This window comes from Plecotus auritus (genome assembly GCF_963455305.1).
Source record: "Plecotus auritus genome assembly, chromosome: 9".
NCBI lineage: Eukaryota > Metazoa > Chordata > Mammalia > Chiroptera > Vespertilionidae > Plecotus > Plecotus auritus.
In genome coordinates, this window is record NC_137783.1 from 23,909,414 (window position 1) to 23,929,022 (window position 19,609).

Below are 19,609 nucleotides of genomic sequence, written 5' to 3' on the forward strand. Positions count from 1 at the left end.
GTGCACCCCTGCGTGCATGTGGGCCCCTCCGGGGGTTGCAAAGGCCTCGTGAGGAGGGTCCTCACCACTGTCCACTGCCTGAGCCTGCTGAGGGCGCAGAGCCTCGGAGCCCACGTTGGTCCTAGGCTCTGGGTGCAGCAGCTTTTCCCAAAGAGGTGCCATAAGTCTCGTGAGAAAAGGGATTTCACAGTTGAATGAACGTGAAGAAAAGCTTCATGGAACAAGGGCAGCGAGATTTCTCTGCAGCAGAACTGAGAGGCTTTGGGATGTGCGTGTTGAAGAGGAGAACATTCCTGGCAGTTTCCCAGTCTGCCCCACCCATGGACACGTTATTCGCTGTTCCATGGAGCAGACTCAGAAATTGTTAGTCCAGGGTTAGAGAGCGCTGGGGAGAGTGAGGCTGAGGGTCCCTGTTCACAGGTTCTGGGAGCAGTTCCCCTGATGGGAGCAAGTCCATCACCCAGCATGAGAGAAAAACTAAGGCAACTACAGAACAGCTCAGCCTGCTGAGGCCCCCAGAACAGAGTGGTCTCGGGTTTGCCTGCCCAGTCCACCCTCCAGTACAGGCATGCCAGCCTCGTGCAGGCCCTCAGGGATTCCAGGGCAGCTCAACTTTTGAAACTGGATTAGGGTGAATTCCATTCCTCTCCATGTGCCCAATAGAACATGGGCTGCCATGTGCTTCTCAGTGATTCCCCTTGAGCAAGTGTATAGGTTTATGTGCCCGTTAGAGAAGGCTGATAGGAACAACAGTAGGCCCAGCCTCCAAAGAACTGTTGTCCAGTCCTATAGAATAACTAGAGGCCCGATGCACGAAATTCGTGCACTGGGCGGGGGGGGCGGGGGTAAGGGGGGCACCAGCCTGGCTTGTGCCCTCTCACAGTGCGGGAGCCCCGTGATCCATCGCCCCAAAGAGGTAGGCTGGAGCCAGGGGACCCTCAGGGCTTGCCGCACGGAGCCGCCAGGCCCCACCTCATCCACGCCGCGTGGAGCCGCGGGACCCCCAGGCCTTGTCGCGTGGAGCCGCTGGGACCCGCTTCTGCACCGTGCACGCAGTACCAAGTCCCCACCCACCCACGCACACCTCGTTGCACACGTAGCCCCGCCCAACTGCGCATGGCCACTGCACACGCAGCCTCCTGTGGTGGATTGTGATGGCATGGGCATCACAGCATGAGGGCATGATGACCATTTGCATATTAGCTCTTTATTATATAGGATAATTGTATAATAATAATGAGAATTATTACTAGTAGTGATCACAGCTACCATTTGCCAAGTGCATTATCTCATTTAAGCATCATTCACTTTACAAGGTGGACAATAATATTGTCCCATTTTATAGATGAGGTTGCCCTTCCACTCTTCACCAGCTCTGTCAGTTTGAATGGCTTTGACTCATTTTTCCTCATCTGTAAAGTGGGAGTGAAACTATCTGGTCTAACCACCTATCTGTCCCTGTTCTTGTTTTATTTTTATCTTTTTTTTATTATTATTTTTAATTGTTTGAAGTATTACAAATATATTTTTATCTTTAAAAATAAATAAATAAAAATGAGCCCATCTGTGTGAATCGGATGACCGCTCTGGCATTGGCTGCTATAATGGGTTACATTTTAACGTGTGCATTCTAAATCTGGCCCCATGCAAGGTGACTTAGACACACTTCTACAGAATGACCTGGGATGGACAGGGCAAGGCCTGATAAGCGAATGTTCTTTGTCCCTTGTATGTTTCTAGGAGGTTTTACTTCAGTTTAGTCATCTATGTATGGAAAGAGATTCTCTGTAAAAATGAAGTTTTAAAAAGTTCTATAAAAATGGACACCTTTTCAAGTGTATCTTTGTTAACTGTTCTCAAAATCTGTGTCCTGTGGGCCAAAAGTTACTCTGCAGATCCAGATCTGAAGCTCTTGGTTTGTCTGTTCTTTCTGAAAAGTTTTGCATTTTTTAAATAAGATGCTAAATGTGAGATCACAGGATGTATAGAATTACGTGAGTTTGGACTTGAGGTATTGCCACTTTCCATTTTGATTTTGTAATTGTAAAAGTTCTGAAATGTACCAGGATTTCCGTTTCATTTTACTCTTTGCCTTTGTCTTTCTCCAGAACACCGAGAGATCCAAAGACTGGTACAAGACCATGTTTAAGCAGATCCACAAGCTAAACAGAGGTACTGGTTTGCTCTTGTAGAAGCTCTGCTGTGCTCCCATGCTGACTATTGTGTGAGGGCATAAACCCACTTTGCTAGGATGCCAGGACTGGCCCTGCGGCTTGACCTCATTAAGCGCCAGCCTGCCTGAGCCCAGCAGTCACCTCCAGAGCCAAGCGGGGAGGGAGCACTTGGGTGTCTGCCTCACATGGGGGATTGAGGTCAGCTCAGAAGTCCTCCTGCCCAGATATTGTGGGATGCTACAGGTCCCGCTTCCTGCGCTCTGGCATCTGCCTGCCTGGGATGCGAGCAGCTCCAACTTCCACCTGCTTCCAGCTTTAGGGGCACCTCCCCATGTCAGCCCATGACTGCCTTGTAGGAGAGCCGCTTGAGAAAGCACTGAACTGGGAGTTTAAAACTGTTCTGACCTGGAATCAGTTCCCCTGGAGTCGGGACTCATCTGATCTTGGACCAATCACCTACCTCTCTTTGTCCCGCTTCCCTTCCTCCAAGGGATGTTGGAAATTTGCCTTGTGAATAACATGCCTGGCCCCCTGTAAGGTGGTGTTAATATGAAAAATAATCTTCCCCATCTGGAGCCAGCCGTTGGCAGGTAGCCCTGAGTCAGTCAAGAGCTGACAGTCCAAAGCCCATTCACGCTGGAAGAGAAGCGCTTCCAAGTCGGGCTCGCTGGGTGGTAGCAGGTTCTCCGCATGGTGTGAGAGCCCCAGGCCAATGCTAGGGCAGGTCATAACCCTCCAGCTCCCATCCGCCTCTGCCACAGTCAGCTGATAGGCAGGGATGCAGCTGCACCATGGGAAGGTACCACGCCTCCCTCGGGTAGAGCATCCTCTCCTTCCGTGTGGCCAAATCCAGTCTGGCTGCCTGGCACAATTGACACACGAAGGCAAAGAAAAAGCATCCGGTCAGTTTTTGCCTAAGCCACAAATAAGCAATCTCCCTGATTAGCTGTGGGTGCCCGTGAAGGTCACTGTTAATCACTCCTGCAGTGTTCAGAGGTGCCCCTCTTCAAACTCTAAATATTGAGATGCTTGTGTTCAGTGTTTCGGAGCCAAGAGTAAGTCCACTGTAGTTGGGTGGATGAGCTCTGTCCGGATGGCGAAGCCGAAGGCCAGGTCTCCAATGGGACAGTGCCAATTCCTCTGGTTACTTCCTGAAGCTGCTGTCCATTTCCTCCAGCAAGCTGTGTCTCACCTTGAGCCTTTAGCCCCAGCTGTGGCAGCCCCGATGTGGAAACACAGGCACACATGTGAAAAATGGGTGATTCTGCCTCACAAGCAGTATGGGCCTCATATGTTACAGCTGTTAACTGCTCAACTACAGGTCCCGAACAAAACTGTCTGCCTTAATGGTAGGCAGAGGTACGGAAAAATGAAAACCTCAGCCGTTTGCCTTGACTCTAATGTCCACAGCACAAGGTTTGATTTACTTTTTCAGAACATTTTATGATAGTGTTTTCATTACATACTATTTATTAGCATACCTAATATTCTTTGCCTATAAAAGGTAAAAACTTGACGCTTTGTGTTAAATGCCTCTTGCTTCCCGGAGCCTATATATATGTAACTCTTTGTCAAAGAAGAGAAATGATATTGTCTCTTTAGGTGTGTCTCAGTACTTCAGGCAAAAGGACTGGATTTTTAAACGCAGTGTGAATTTCTTTCATATCGCTAGTGAAGCTTATGTTCCGGAATTCAAGGGGCCTAAATTGTGTGTGGATTCCTATTCGCTCATTCTCTCCATTTGTATCTTCCTCTATTCTCTCTCCCACACCTGCTCCTCTGCCTAGACACTCCTGAAGAAAACCCTTATTTCCCTACGTACAAATTCCCTGAACTTCCTGAAATCCAGCAAAATTCTGAAGGTACCATAAACTTAGTGTATCTGTTGTCCTAGCCTTAAATTAATTCTTATAGTTCCATTATAGGAATGAGACTTGGCTTTTAGATTTTATTTTTATAGTTGTTTTTGGTTGGCAAAAATTTTATTTCACTCATTTGCATGATGTGCTTATATTAAAATGACTAAGACCTCTCTAATACATTAACCTGTTTTAGGTGTGGTGCCCACAGGCTTTAATAACACTAAACAGGTAATCAGTCATTTACAAGAGTCAGTTGGGGATTTGTCAGTTCCTCCACTTCGTGGTGGATCGTTTCAAAATCCACTGCTTTTCTCTGCTGCAGAGGACAGTCCTTACACTCCTACCTACCAGTTTCCTGCATCTACTCCTAGTCCTAAATCTGAAGGTAATTAAAGGAAAATCCTGTGCCTCTCTCTGTACCGGTGCTGTGACTTTCTCTTACCTCGGCTTTTTTTCTGGTGGCTAAGGGCTGTCTTCCAATCATTTGCTTCCCTCTGACCTTGCGTTGTGTGGTGTTGTCTTGCTCCTTGTTGACCGTGTGATGGGAATCTGTCCAGAAGGCGTTTTAATCCTATTTCCTTGGAATCTATATGATGAATGGGGTAGCCAGTGTAGCTTAGTTATGATGCTGTGAGCATGCGGAGCTCTGGGAAAAGCTGCCATACCCAGCCACCCAGGGCTTTATGCTTGGGGTGGTCACATAGTATTGTGGGTGGCTGGGCATTGACTCAGGGAGGCTGAGTCTTATGGCTGGTTGGCAGGAGGTAGCTGTGCCATCTATCAACAGAAAAGTCACCCAATTCCTGTATGTGCAACTAACTCCGTCACTGGGACCCTCTTGTCATGGACCCTCTGGGTGTAGCTCCTTGGTAGGGAATTCCCGAAGAGGTATCCAGGTATGAGATTCAATCATGGCAGGAAATGATATTTCTTGAAAATAAAGGCTTTGGCCAAGCTATGAAATATTTCATGAAAGAGCTAGTTTAAAAATTGGGACATGCTGGGGAGGATAGTCACACTTACACCTAGAGATATTCTTTTCTAGGGCAAAAAATCTAGGTGTCAAGGAAGCTTCTAATAGGCAAGTTCAGGGCAACATCCTGGGAATTACTCTAGTCCCAGGGGTTGTCTGATCTTTGGGAGTGACCCAGAAAGAGGAGCACATGGGACATGCAGGAGGAGTTCCCCTCAGTGCTCTTCCAGGACGAGATGTCGGATGCTCTGACCTTCACCATTCAGGCGGGGTTGAGCCCTTGCATGAGCCATTCCCTGTGCTGGGGACTGAGGTTAGTGCCATGAATAAGATAAGTCCTCTGTTCTCAAAAGTCCACATCTGGCAGGGAATCAGGCAAGGCCACTCCATCGTACTCTGAGCAACGTGGTGGCATCTGCAAAAGCATGTGTCCAAAAGGCCACAGCAGGTCCTCGGTGCATACCTGGCGAGTGTTGATGAATGAAGGCTTTGGACCATGGAGTCAGGGTTGTCTTCTAGGACAGTGGTCGGCAAACCGTGTCTCGTGAGCCACATGCAGCTCTTTGGCCCCTTGAGTATGGCTCTTCCACAAAATACCACAGCCTGGGCAAGTCTATTTTGAAGAAGTGGCGTTAGAAGAAGTTTAAGTTTAAAAAAATTTGGCTCTCAGAAGAAATTTCAATCGTTGCTCTGTTGACTAATGAGTTTGCCGACCACTGTTCTAGGATGAGCCACCACCTCGGTTCTTCTCTGCTCTAATTAGGTCAGCAAACCTTTCCACAGCCCTTCTCACCATTGGTAAAGTCGTCCATTCAGTCATTCACCAAACTTTTATTGATCAGTTAACATATATGAGATGACACACTGGGATGTGTTAAATACAGCTTTAGTTAAAAGACCATATTCCCACCCTAGCCAGTTTGGCTCAGTGGATAGAGCATCGACCTTTGGACTGCAGGGTCCCGGGTTTGATTTGGGTCAAGGGCACGTACCTCAGTTGCAGGTTCTTCCCCAGCCTGGACCCTGGTCGGGGTGTGTGCAGGGGGCAACCAATCAATGTGTTCCTCTCACATCGATATTTCTCTCTTCCTCTCTCTGAAAATCAATGGAAAAATATCCTCAGGTGAGGATTCAATAATAATAATAATAATAATAATAATAATAAATAAATAAAAGACCATATTCCCTTTTGGGTCTCCCTGTTGTTCTGTGATAGTCTTTGGTTTCCAACCATTTCATGCCTCGGGCCTATTATGAATGAAAAGAAAAGTCTACCATACTAAAACAGATGTAAAAATTAAAAGCTGATGATTGAATTTTAATCTCTGACCACCTCACTGCCAACAAGAGTCTACTTGGTGTGAGATAATCTAGTCTTTTTATCTTGGGGTACTGAGTCTAGCCAAAAGCACTGCTTATGAAACAGTTGTACTGAGGACAAGGGGTTTTTTCAGGGTAATTTTGATTAAATGTACTTTTTGTTTGCTTTATTTGGACCTGGGAGCCCAACCCACTCAATAAGGTAGGGTTCACGTCTATAGTAAGTGCGTGCCATGCCTGAAGGCATATTGTCCCGTAGACGTGGGCAGTGGGGGGGCACCTGGAGAATCCTGTGAAAGGAGCAGTGACTCCCATTGAAAATTGCTGGAGGCCTGGCACAGGCAGTGCCAGCAGCTGCCACGGTCAGCCTGGCTGTTGATCTGAAGATAGGGTTTCATGGCTTCACACCCAGAGCTGCCACATCACCCGCTGCCACACCTAGCAACCCTGGCCAACGGTGACGTCTGCCTTCTGGTACACATCGAGTCAGGCCCACGGGGGAACTAGGGTTATTCTGCCTAAAGGCTTAAACAATAAGGGATGACAACTCTTCATCTATAATTTAGGAAGCAGACTATATATTTTTTTTTGTTAATCCTCACCTAAGAATATTTTTCCCATTGGTTGTTTTTGTTTTGTTTTTGTTTTTCAGAGAGAGGGGAGGGGAGGGGTAGAGACAGAGAGAAACATCAATTGGTTGCCTCCTGCATGTGCACTGACCAGGGCCAGGGATTGAGCCGGGACCTTTCATTCCTTGAGCCAATGCTCTGTCCACAGGGCCAAACCAGCTAAGGCCAGACCTTATTATTTTTTATTTTCAAAGATAAAAAGGAAAAAATTCATAATACCCAATATGATTAAACTTGAACACACATTTCTAAGAAAGTCTTCTTCCCTGGAGATCTTTTAAAAATAGGGTAGATTTCATCTCTTGCCCACGCTCCTGTCTAGATGACGGATTCCAAGGTAGAGCACAGATGCATTCAATTAGATGAGGGCTTTTTACAAGTGAGTGAAACGTTTGACTCGATCTCTTTTGAGAACCGTTTTTTGTTTTTTGTGTGTTTTTAAATTTTTGTAACTAGTAAGAGATTCTCTGGCTTATGGCTTGTGCTGTGAGCCCAGCAGGTCCTCTTCAGCCTGTCCTTGGTGCAGATCCAGCCCTGCGCCTGCACACCCTTCTCAACATGGGGAAGATTTAAGCCATTCAGAGAAAGGTGTTAAAGACAGATTAGCACCTCACCTCACGAGGCTCTACCCCTAGTTTTTAATGAGCAATAAAAAATAGACAGCTTGACTGAGAGATGTGAGCCCTCATTCCAGAGTTCATCCCCCGGGGAGGAGGAGACAGTTGTTGCTGCTGGTTTTTTGTTTTGTTTAATTCAGAATTTGGAATTTGCAATAAACCTATCAAAACCTAGCCTACAGCTGCTGCCGCGGTCTAGATTCTGGTTGTTTATACAGTATAAAAAAAGACATTTCCAAGTGTCTCAAAGCTGGTTCTCCTGAATAGTAAAAGACCACATGAAAGTTTGTTTATGCTGGCTTAGCAACCTTCTTTTTCCCCTCGCTACAGTGCAAAAGTAAACTTCTGGCCAGACTTTCAGAAGATAAGTAGGATTAGCATGTCTTAATCAATGAGGTTTAAAATATCCTTTTAAAGAAACCTGTAAATTCCAACAGGGAGCAGCCCCTTCTAATTGCTTTGTAATCTTGGAGAGTGCTGTATGGGACAGGAGCAATGTAATGTTTTCTACTCTTTGTTTCATGAGGCAGTTGGGAAGGATTGGGGCTAGGAAATTTGGGGAGAGTAAAATGAATTCAGGAGACTTATTTCCTGTCATTTTACTACATTCCCTGGTCCTTAGGAAGCTAATAAAAAATAATAATTTACCAGAAGTCCTTTGGGAATAACTTTCAAAGAAGTCCAAGCAAATGAGTTTTACTTTCTTTAAGAAAACAAACAAACTTTCATTTCACCCCCTCCTCCCCATCATTCCTTCCTCTCTGACCCAGAGCGACTTGCCTGGGAATTACACTCCATTCTCTCTCTCAAAAGCAAATGTCCTTTCCTTGCCTCTGAGATACCACCAAGTCAAAAGATTGTCGGGGTGGGGAGCAGGGATGTTGATGGAGCCCAGCATCGCCCCACCCTCCGCTGCACCCAGACCGTGGAGGGGCTGCCAGAAGGAGTCTTCAGACATCCTGCCCAGGGTTTCCTGCTAAAGCGGGAGCGAGAGGAACAAGCTGTGGAGAAACACCTTCCGAAACGCCTCTTCCCCGCCTACTCCCTTCTGCTTTAGGAAATAGCAGTGTGGTGGCCAGCACCCCAGCAGCTCACAGTCAGAATCCTGTTAATAATAATAGTAGCATAGCCACTGCGGTGACTGTGCCTCAACTGTCTTTTGTGGAGCCCCTACCAAATGCCAGGCTCCGTGTTGACTGTATCACAGTCGTTATGTCATTTCATCTTCCCAGCAACCTCAGGAGGTTCGGCCTCATTCTATCAATAAAGGGTGTGAGGCTCAGAAAGGTTAAGTAATTTGTGCAAGATCACACAGTAAGTGGCAGAGCCAGGATTCAAACCCAGGTCTCTGGGGCCCACCAGACCCGGGCTTTTATGCACTCTGTTCTGCTGCTCTGCTGCTTCCTGTTCCTCTCCGGCTGTTCTTGGTTGGCCCCCTTGCCCAAGGGCTCTCTGATGTCTGATTCCAGGCGTCGGGCCTGCCCTGCTTCTGAGTCAGTCATGTTTCCCTCCCTGGCTGAGCCGGTGTCTCCTGGGACAGTGTCTGGGAGTATGAAGTCAGGGAAGCTCCCTGACACTTGGCCAGGACAGAGTACCACTGGGATGTTGGAATGCCACCCTTTCCACCCTCCAGAAGAGGAAGACACTCGCTAGCACAATTTGAGGGATTTGGATATAGAATTAGAGTGGGGAATACAGATTCAAAAATTCCGTGAAAATAGAAGATATTTTCAATTGATGCCTCCAAATAAGCAGTAAAACCTCGTGGTCCATGGCCTTGTTCATGTCAAGATGAAGATCTGCCACATCAGCCAGGGGTGATGTCCGCCTTGCTATCTGGCGCCTCTGCCACCACTGTCAGGCGAATGGTGGCCACTGCCACCTCCTGGCGAAGTGACTTAAGACACCATCCCCAAGACATCCCCAGGTCTCGGTGAGCTTTTCCCTCAATTCTTGATGAAGATGCACTAAGGCAAGGATTTAGGCGGCTGATTTTCCCAGTCACATCTATATTTGAGTTAAAATAATCCCTACTGGCCTTACAGGATTTCTAAGAATAGCCTTATTTTGCTTGAGTTCAAGCAAATCCTTCTATTGTGAAGATGCCTGGCCAGGATCTGTGCCTCCTGCCCCAAACTCCAGCTAGTACTGCCCAGAGGAGGGGCTGAGCCGCTCCCAGCGGTCACCTTTGCTCTCCTAACTAGAGCTGCCCAGAGGTCTCCGCCTAGCAAGCACGAGAGTCTTTGATGGCCGCAAGCTGGTTGAGACAGTGGCGGACTCCCTTCCCACCTTCAAGGGCCAGGAATGCCCCAGGAGATGAGGTTGGTGAGTCTTTCTCCAGCTTTCACTCCTTTCCTGTTCTACCTCCTTCTCTCCCCCTCCTTCAGATTCTACTTTTTCCTGAATTTGTCTTCTATAGCTACTCTACACCCTATATTGATCTTTGTTCATCCTTTAAAATTTGATTTCCTTTAACCGGGACCTAGACAGCTTGAGGAATCTTTTCCCAAGCTCCCTGGGCTACGGACCAACTTGCCCTATTTCCTCTCTTGTAAATTCTTCCTCTTCCCCCCATCCAGACTTGGTCTCTACCTCTACATAGGTCTCTCTTCTTCTTTGAATCTTTTTGTTGGTGGTGTTTGTCCTTTTTCTTCCTAAGTGTGTGGGTTAAAGTAGGAGAAAGAATTAATTTGAGCAGTGGAAAAAGACTGTTAAAACAAGCTGTTGATATTCAGAAATAATTTGAACTTTCAAGGTCTAAGAAATGCATAAAATTGAAACTTAATTGATATAGGCAAGTGATTATGCAAATACTGCTTTTTGCCCATCCCATTTTGGTCAATTACATAGTTTTTATAGAACAATTATTCTCAACCAGCACTTTTTCCAGTGTCTAAGATTGTCATTAATTCTCCAAGAAAGTCTTTTTTTAGAAGTTCATTTTTAAAGTCACTGTGGTTGAAAAGGCAATTATGTGCCTCCTGGCAGTTTTAAGGGAGTAGCTGCTCCCAGATGCGCCTCCAGGACAGACTGCCAAAGCCCAGAGCAGAGTCGCTGGTGTGTGAACGTCAGAGCCCAGCAGGGCCCTTGGACCCGGGAGCGAGCTGTTCACCCAGTGAATCCCCTCAGTGTTAAGCTTCCTGGAAGTGGCTGGCACAGGAAGTTCTGAGCGTTGCTGCCAAGGTTTGATGTTTGCAGCTTTGAGGGGCACAGTCAGCATGTGGCTCCACCACGAGCAAGAATCACAGGATCCCGGCTCAGCTCAGCCTACTATGGCATCATTTAAAAAATCCTGGAGAGCCCAAGCCGGTACTGCTCAGTGGTTCGAATGTCGCCCTGCCACCCAAGGGTCCTGGGTTCAATTCCCAGTCAAGGGCACGTACTGAGGTAGCCAGTTGATGTGTCTCTCTCACATTGATCTCTCTCTCTCTCTCTCTCTCTCTCTCTCTCTCTCTCTCTCTCTTTCTCTCTATCTCTCTTTCTCCCCCACCCCCCTTCTTCCCTTCTACTCTCTGAAAAGCAATGAGAAAAATAGCCTCAGGTGAGGGTTAACCAAAAAAAAAAAAAAAGACCCTAAAGAAAGAGTAAAGGCAGGATTTCAGACACTGACAATGTCCATGTTCTTGGACAATTTGAGAAATGTTTTATTTAATGTATCTGGACTGTGGTTTAACTCTGTCCATCTCTCTTTCTCTTTCTGTCTCTCTGTCTGCCTCTCTCTTTCTACCTCTTTGTCTCTCTCTCTCTCCTTTTGGCTAACCCTAGTGCAGTGGTCGGCAAACTCATTAGTCAGCAGAGCCAAATATCAACAGTACAACGATTGAAATTTCTTTTGAGAGCCAAATTTTTTAAACTTAAACTTCTTCTAACGCCACTTCAAAATAGACTCACCCAGGCCATGGTATTTTGTGGAAGAGCCACACTCAAGGAGCCAAAGAGCCGCATGTGGCTCGTGAGCCGCAGTTTGCCGACCACTGCCTTAGTGTATAGACATACAGACAGGTAACCTTACACCCAGTTTTCCCATTCACTGCCATTCTGAACTTCATACCCCTCTACCCCAGTGTGGAGGGCAAGAAGCAGCAAGTGGGAGATGTAGCAACAGTGACTCGGTTTTACCCATGTCCCTGGAGACCAGCAGGAGGAAAACTGCAGAGTGGTGGGGTAGTGCAGCAAACTTGCCTAAGTGTCACCAGGGAGGGGACGATGCAGAAAAACAGAGCAAAGGCCTCAGGGCTGGGAGGCAGGCCAGCACTGCAGGGCAGGACTTGAGTTGCAGAACAACACTCTCCCTTGTCTCCTGCATGCTATAAATTATAAAGGAATAGCCACAGTTTCCCCCAGGCCTGGGCAGTGAGGGCTAGAGCAAGGCACACACCCCTATCTGAGGGCCTAGAGGCGGCCCAGGGAAGTGGAGTCAGAAAGACGTGCTCTGTCTCTTACTGCGTGGCTACGGGCACATTTCCTGACCCCCCTGGGCCTCAATGTCCTTGTTTGTAAGTGAGATATTTATGTATTTCCTATTGCAGAGATTAAGTGAGATGATATTAGTAAATTACTGGCTATTATTAGGCACTTAATAATGGGAGCTGCTATTATTTTTACTCATAAGTACAGGTAAAATTTTCTTCTATTAGTTTTGCAAGACACACGTCAAATTTTAAAAAATAAATTATATGTACCCTGGATATTCAGATGGATCAGTACAACTTCAATTTGCCCTCTTAAAGGTTTGATGAACTGAAATCCACATGCCAGACTCGGATCCCACGGCCACCGGGTGGGGAATGAAAAGCTGCTTCACTCTGCGCAGCCCCTGCCCTGGGTTAGCCTCAGATGGACGAGGTTTCTTTTCCCACCTGCCCCCAATAAGAAATAGCATCAAGAACATCATTCATTCATCTCTGTGGCCTTCACCTCCATCTTTCCTGCTTCTGCTTTTCAAAATACATACATTGTTTAATACTCCAAGCTATTCCTTTCATCTTATAAGAACTGTTTCTCCTTTTCTGTTAACAAACCTTCTAGCCCTGGCTGGATAGCTCTATTGCATTGTCCTATACACCAAAAGGTTGCAGGTTCGAGTCCCGGTCAGGACACATACCTAGGTTGTGGGTTCAATCCCCAGTCAAGGTGCATACGGGAGGAACCTCTCTCTCTCTCACTTCCTCCCTCTCTTTCCCTTTTCCTCCTTTCCTCTCTCTCTCCCTCTAAACATATCCTCAGATGAGGACTAAAATTAGAAAAAGAATCTTCTAGAAATCCACAATTTGAAAGCTCTAGAGAGAAAATATTTTTAAAGATCTCAGGGCTTTTAAATTTTTTCTTTGAATCTTTAAGTGCCTTTTTCTTCCCCATTTGCTTCTTACCTCAAGAACAGGTAATAGAAATTAACCCTCATGCTACCGTTTACAGAAAGGCTGTAATTCTCCATGGTTCAGAGAAATGCAGAGTTCTGAGCTAAAATGCTAGACTGGATTTTAAGCACTATGTTCATTGGTTCCCAACTGAGCTAATTTTTCATTAGACAGGCATGATTTTTCCAGTCAAATGCCTGCAATCAACGTTGATATTTAGTTTTCTTTGACATCATAGCATTTTATCAGTACAGTAATCAGAAGTTCTGTTTAAAACAAAGCTCTTCAGAACAGTACTTCAAAATATATATTTCTGGATGCCATTTTATCTCTCTGGCCTGTTCTCAAAAGTTAGACACTTACCCACTCAGGTTATAGCAGGGAAAGGCTTGGCTGTGTTGATAGAAGAACCTTAAGCCCTGTTCAACTTTGATGTTGACTAATCCTAGCCTTAACACAGAGAGAAGGATGGGGAAGAAGGTGGGGGAAATAACTTGGTACCTGATGACTTTTCTTTATTTTCGGGGGGGGGGGGGCAGGGAACGCCAGACCTGGGACAGATAAAAATGGGGAGAGGGGAAGGGAGTAAGAAGGGGGGGAATAGCGGCTGCCTTTGCAGAATACTTGACTCACCATAACAGCTGTTTTAGCTTTATTTACATTGCACAAAATACTATGACCTGTACTACTCAGAGACTAAAAATGATTTTTATAGCGACAAAGACTTGACTAACATGTAGTCATTAACATGTCCTGGATTCTTTGACATGTCTTTTCAGGTTAGTTCATGTGTTTTGTTAAACTTGCTTCAGATTTGAAGGGAAGGTACTGGGTCTTCAGTCCACATTCATGAATCCTGAGTTTGGGTTAGCAAGATCTTAGAAAATGGGAAAGGCCGATTGTTTCAGCACTGGAGGGGTCATCGTGGGGATAGCGACCAAACACCTGACATTCTCAGGACACTCCCAATTGTGAAATCTGTCCCTGTAAGTGCACCTGTAGCCCCAGTGTTAGTTCAGTACAGCCACTGGCACGAGGGTTCAGATCTATCTCGTTCCCAGGTCTGAGAGCCCAGAGCCCAGCTTCTTTAGGGGCGTGGCGTGCCCTCGGAGGGCATCTCGCGCTACAGAAACCCCCGGGAGTCTGACTTATTCCAGGGCCACAGTGTGACACTCACCCCGAGCAGCGCCTTTGCGGAGCAAACTGCACAACCGCACCTCCCATGGGTGTGTTACATCCCAAGGCAAGAAAGTGCCTTGAGGAACCATGTCGGCATGGAATCAAAACACGATTATGAGGGATTTCTCCAACTGTTCTTTTAGCTGCAGAGCCTGTTTGTTAAATGATATTGTATAGGGAACCTTAGCATGTAAAACAGGTCACAGCTGAGGTGGGGAGCTAGAAAACACACCTCTTCCCCGACAACGCCACGCAGTAGCAGGCCTGGGGGACTCCAAGGACCTTGCAGGCTAGACCAGAGACTTGGGGTGAGCATCCAGGGAGGTATCTCAGCCAGGCTGGGCCCCTGTTCCAGCTCTGCTTGTGGAAACTCTCCCTGAGGCCCTTTGGCTACTTGTCCCCATGCTTTTCTTGGTGTCAGGCAGTGGTCATCTCCCAGGCCACGTGACTGTACCTTCCGGCCTGCAGGTTCTGTTTGGGGGCGGGGGGGGGGACTCTGCAAACCTGGCTCTTCTCGCTTAGCTCCTTCCCCTCCCTTGGGCCCCTGGTGTGACTGGATGGCGGTGCAGGTCGGCGGGAGTGGGCACAGGTCGCTTGTTCTCCTGCCTCAGCTGGATTTCTCCTGATTGCATTTTGTTTTGTTCACTAGATGATGATTCAGATCTGTACTCTCCTCGATACTCCTATTCTGAAGACAGTAAGTGACTTAGAATTTCCTGAACATGGGGAGGAAGAGGGAGCATTGGATAAGGGGAAACATCTTTCTGTTTTCTGCTTTCATCAGTTTTAAGTCTTTTGTACCCACTTTTCTTCTCCAGCAAAATCTCCCCTTTCTGTGCCTCGCTCAAAAAGTGAGATGAGCTACATTGATGGTGAGAAGGTAGTTAAGCGGTCAGCCACACTTCCCCTGCCGGCCCGCTCTTCCTCACTAAAATCAAGCCCAGAAAGGTAAGTGCTCCTTCTCCCCGATCCACTGTGACATCAGGCTGCCACGCACAGTGTGGCAGCCAGGTCCCCCCTCTCCCTGCTGGGCAGCAGCCATGGGGCCAGGAGTTGGGCAGCCCTGACCTGGAGTCCCTGCTCTGTCCTGTGTTAGCAACGACGTTTTCTTTCAGAGTTCCTGTGTTCTTATCTATAGAATGGGGACACATTTTACATTTGTCAGGGGTGTTGCAAGGACAAGACAAGATAGTGCATATAACATTTCTCAGTGCCTGGCCAAGTGTGGGCTTACTTCCCGTTGGCTATAACTCATCTCTTTTTACCTTCTCACAGGAGAAACCTTAGTTTTAAGTTTTGTCATGTGTTTTTATACTCTCTGTGTTGACTGGAGCCTGTAGCAGAGAATATAATTTTAGCATGAAGTTACACTTTTTAATATCAGTTTATTTGCACAGCACGTATTATTGAGACATAGGTGTGGATTGGCTGTGATGATGACGTTAGTCATGTCTTGACACCCGCACAGAATGACCCAATATTCTTTCATTGGGTTCCAATGTCCATGGAGCAACCCCCTTATGCCATCTGGACTGGTGTCCCACGCATCTCCCACTGCTTCTCAACATAAAAGAGGCTCTTGCCAAAATGAATTATTTTTCCGGAAAGACACACTTAGTTTCACACCTTCATACCTTTTCCATCTTCGTAGACCAATGAATAGCTGTTCTGAGAGTCCCACACATGCATAAGTGGCATCTGGCTCAGGAGTTTGATAATGAATTTGAAAGGAAGTTTGGGTCTGCCTATAAATTCTTTGCAACTGCATTCATCAAACCGGGTGCATTCTCTGTGCAGATGGGACCACATGCTGTGGGGGAATCTAAGCATATATAAATCATCATCCCTGCCTTGCAGCAAAAACTAAATATAATCACAGTGCAAAGGCAGTCATGTGCATGCATAAGAACTCTGCAAACAATTTTCAGGGATTCATATCTCCTCTGAAACCCACCACTGGATCCGGTTGAATTTGTGTGCCAAAGGCTGCAATTTGGGTGCTTACTGGGGTGAAGTGTGGAATAGGGAACAACACGGTTATAATAGCAAATAGCATTTACTGAGTGGTTACTGTGGACCTGGTGATTTACATGCACTTAATCCTTGCAACAACCCCATTTTTTAGATGAGGAAACTAATGTAGCAAGAGGTAAAGTGTGTAGCCTGGATCACCAGCTAGCAAGTACTATCGCAGGGATTGGAACCACAGCTGACTGGCTCCAGGACCTATATTCTCTCTCCCTGCACAAGCATGAGTGGGAAGTGCAGGCATGTTTGGGGGATGATAAGCTCAGGAGAGCAGAGCAAGCTTTGCTGCTGCTGCTTCCCTCCCTGCTTCCCTCTCTTCTCTGCTTCCTGGTACCCGGTTCCTGGTACCTCAGGCCTTTTGTGGAGCAAACCCAGAGCTTTAACTGGTTGTTTTGAGAAGGGAACCAGCACAATTAAGTGCTTTTCACCGAGTCCGATTTTATGCTTTGGATTTAAAAATTCCTTGATTAGACTACAGTCGGCCAAAGTCAGAACGTGTTGGATGCCAATTTTCATGAAAACAGCTCTAATAGGATTTTCTTTCTACAGAAACGACTGGGAGCCCCCAGATAAGAAAGTGGATACAAGGAAATACCGTGCAGAGCCCAAAAGCATATACGAGTATCAGCCGGGCAAGTCCTCCGTTCTGAACAACGAAAAGATGGTAACGTGAACATTAAAGTCCCTTTGTCTCACCCCGTCGTGTTCTTTAATCCGGATGCATTGTGCACTTGCATCACATTCTTTCTCCCTGGAGATAGACTTGCTTTGTTTAGGAGACAATGAAAAATGAAGTATTTTTACCCTTTTCATTTTTGCAGGTGTTCATAAAATGAGTCCTGAGTCTGCTTTGAAAGAAGCTCGTCTTGTGGCTTTCTGGCACCTTTCTGCATGGTTTTAACGAATTTAGAATTTTCTACTAACATAAAGATTGATTTGCTGCTATCTTTTTTTAAACATCTAACCGTTAATTTGGCAGGCTTATTACTAACTGGACTAAATTCATGGTGGTTTTTTTTTTTTTAAGTGCCTCTTATTTGAACATGCATAAATTTTGTAGAAGGTACTACTAGTACATCACTAAAAGCTAAATAATTAATATGATGTTGTGATTTGAGGGGGGAAAGCCCCAGGCTGTTAAAACAGGTGTTTTAGGTCTTCCTTTTCTGACACGTGCAGTATCAAGGACGAATGTCATAGTCAGTCTGATTTATGGTTCACATCTCTTCTAAGTGGGGAAGTGGCCTGTGGGGCAGAGCAGACCACCCTGGAAAAGCGGTCTCTTCTGTGAAACGGGGAAGGATTTGTGCAAACCCATTAGTTTCCTATCTGCCAATCACACTTCCTTTTATCCATCCTTCCTTTGAAAAAGCTGGTTCAGAATTCTGATCATGGTTAAAGGGATTCTCCAAAGCTCCGTGACATCGCAGCCTCCGCCGGGCCCGCAGGATGGAGCTGTCATGCTGGGAACTGGATTCTGTTAAAATGCTGTTACCACAGTGAGCACACAGCAAGTAACCCGTGAGGTGTGGGGGCGCCTTCTTCTCCCTCTGCCTCTCCCGTGCCACGTGTTTTTCAGGAGTGATTGACCTCACGTTGACTAAGATAAAAGTTTGACATCTTTGAAAGCACACAGGGATCAGTAATTTTAATTAGGATAAAGCAGCCTGCAGTAATGCTCCAGATTGTCATTCCTCAGCATTTTCTGTGCACTGCAGTTATTTTAAGCAAAAAGTTCAGAGAGGAGCGGAGAATGTTGCCTCTGGCTCCACCCTTCATTGGAGGCTCTCTCCGTGTTAGAAGATGATAACCTCAGAAGGTAACCTTCCACACAGGTGTTCCAGGAGAGACAGTCGTCTCTGGGTGTATTCCTGACCCGGGAATAACAAGTCAGGACACGCCGTCACATATCAACGCACGTGAACGACCTCAGAGACTATGTAGGCCTGTGGGTGCTTTGTTTTGGCAGTATGATTATTTACAGATGGTCACTTCTCTCCAAGCCTTGCCCCTAAAATTTCTTCTTTGTTTTCCCCTCCTCTCCTTAGTTCCTAATAATTTGACCACTAATTCAGAACTAGGTGTTCCTTGATACCACAGTGGTTACAGATATCTTCCATTTGTTTACAAACCCAGAGTAGCCCATAGGAGCTGTCTTTGAGGACCTGCCCTGATCACACACATGGATCACAGAGCACTATCTGTGTTCCTACCCAGAAGCCCCTGTGCTGTGCCAAGACCTAGGCCCATCCTGTTGTGGGACGTAAGCTCCAGAGGGCCCATCACATTGCATCCTCGAGCTTCCACTCTGTTAGACTCTTCCTCCAGAGATTTCGTTTTAGAGAGAAATTTCAGTCAAACCTCATCTTTGAGCCACTCTTCACGGTAGTCAAGTTAATCCTTTATGTTTGATTTCTTTCTTAGCTATCTTTGAACAGAAAAGTTGGAACATTGGTTTCAGTGTGTGAGTCTTGCCTTTTGACATCCCGTATCAGGTTTGCCAGAATTTGAGGACAAACCCCTCACCCCTAGCTACCACACACACACACACACACACACACACACACACGCACACACGTTAACTGTGGATGAGTGCACTAACTAGCGACAGGTGTGGAATCTAAATTTGCTTTCAGGAATACACAATTCCTTTGGGGCGGGGGGGGGAACCATGCTTTTGCTTCCAATTTGAGGTACTCACGTCTGCTTAAGCCTGGCGATTTAAGTTGCGACCTCATTGGCACACCTCTCTGCTGTTTGCAGGCAGGGTTGAATGGCAGACTGTAAAGGCTGCCTTAGAGCTCATCTCTGTCCCTGGAGCGAATGCCAACCACCCAGAGAAATAAAACACTACACCACCTTCAGAAACCCCACCAGGAGACGCACAGATTTGATGAGCTACTCAGCTACTTGGCAAAATCATACTAAGTTCTTCATAACTGCTCGGCCCGTCTTACCATAGTGTGAATCCACGTTCTCTTCTGGCCGTGGAATTGGAGATCATCGGTCAGGCCCTGCTTGGGCAGGAATAGCCTTTTCAGGCTTTGTCCTTTTACTTTCCTCCCAAGCCCCTTACAGGACTTGGACTCAGCTCAACAAGTACAGAGAGAATGGCTTTTACATGCCACACCCTGGGTTAGATGTTGGGGGAACAGTGGGAAGGAGAGACACTAGTGTAGGAATTACACAACTTACATTTGCAAGTGTAAAATGAGGGGATTTTCCCACCTTGGTTTCTTCCCAGTTTGAGTTCCTCCCTGGCTTTTCAGGTCTGTCACTTAGCCCCGTTTTAGCTTCGTATCATCTGCAAACTGAGTGGGCCTGCCCGCTTCTCTCGGGGCGTGTGAGAAGTGCAGTGCGGCTAAAGAGCACCAGCACTTGGAAGACCGAGTTCTGAGTTCAAGTTTCGGAGCAGGTCCTTTAACCTTTCTGAACCTCGGTGTTTTCATCTGCAACCAGAAGTATAATCT

The 19,609-nt window shown here is 46.5% G+C and overlaps 1 protein-coding gene across 32 annotated transcripts in view; it reads left to right on the plus strand.

The window, feature by feature from the left end:
* Nucleotides 1–19,609, plus strand: part of SORBS1 (sorbin and SH3 domain containing 1) — a 227,874-nt gene that overhangs the window by 149,059 nt on the left and 59,206 nt on the right. For 18 of the 32 annotated variants that reach the window (XR_013959029.1, XM_080641435.1, XM_080641436.1 and 15 more), the window contains 4 exons: nucleotides 2,109–2,172; nucleotides 14,761–14,808; nucleotides 14,930–15,059; nucleotides 16,689–16,803. Coding sequence is in view for 30 of the 32 variants with exons in the window: in XM_080641435.1 (XP_080497561.1) it covers nucleotides 2,109–2,172; nucleotides 14,761–14,808; nucleotides 14,930–15,059; nucleotides 16,689–16,803 (357 nt within the window). In the remaining 2 variants the exon portion in view is untranslated. Of the gene's footprint in view, nucleotides 1–2,108; nucleotides 2,173–3,961; nucleotides 4,037–4,358; nucleotides 4,422–14,760; nucleotides 14,809–14,929; nucleotides 15,060–16,688; nucleotides 16,804–19,609 lie in introns of all 32 variants that reach the window. The other 14 variants (XM_080641432.1, XM_080641441.1, XM_080641445.1 and 11 more) reach the window with 2 other exon arrangements.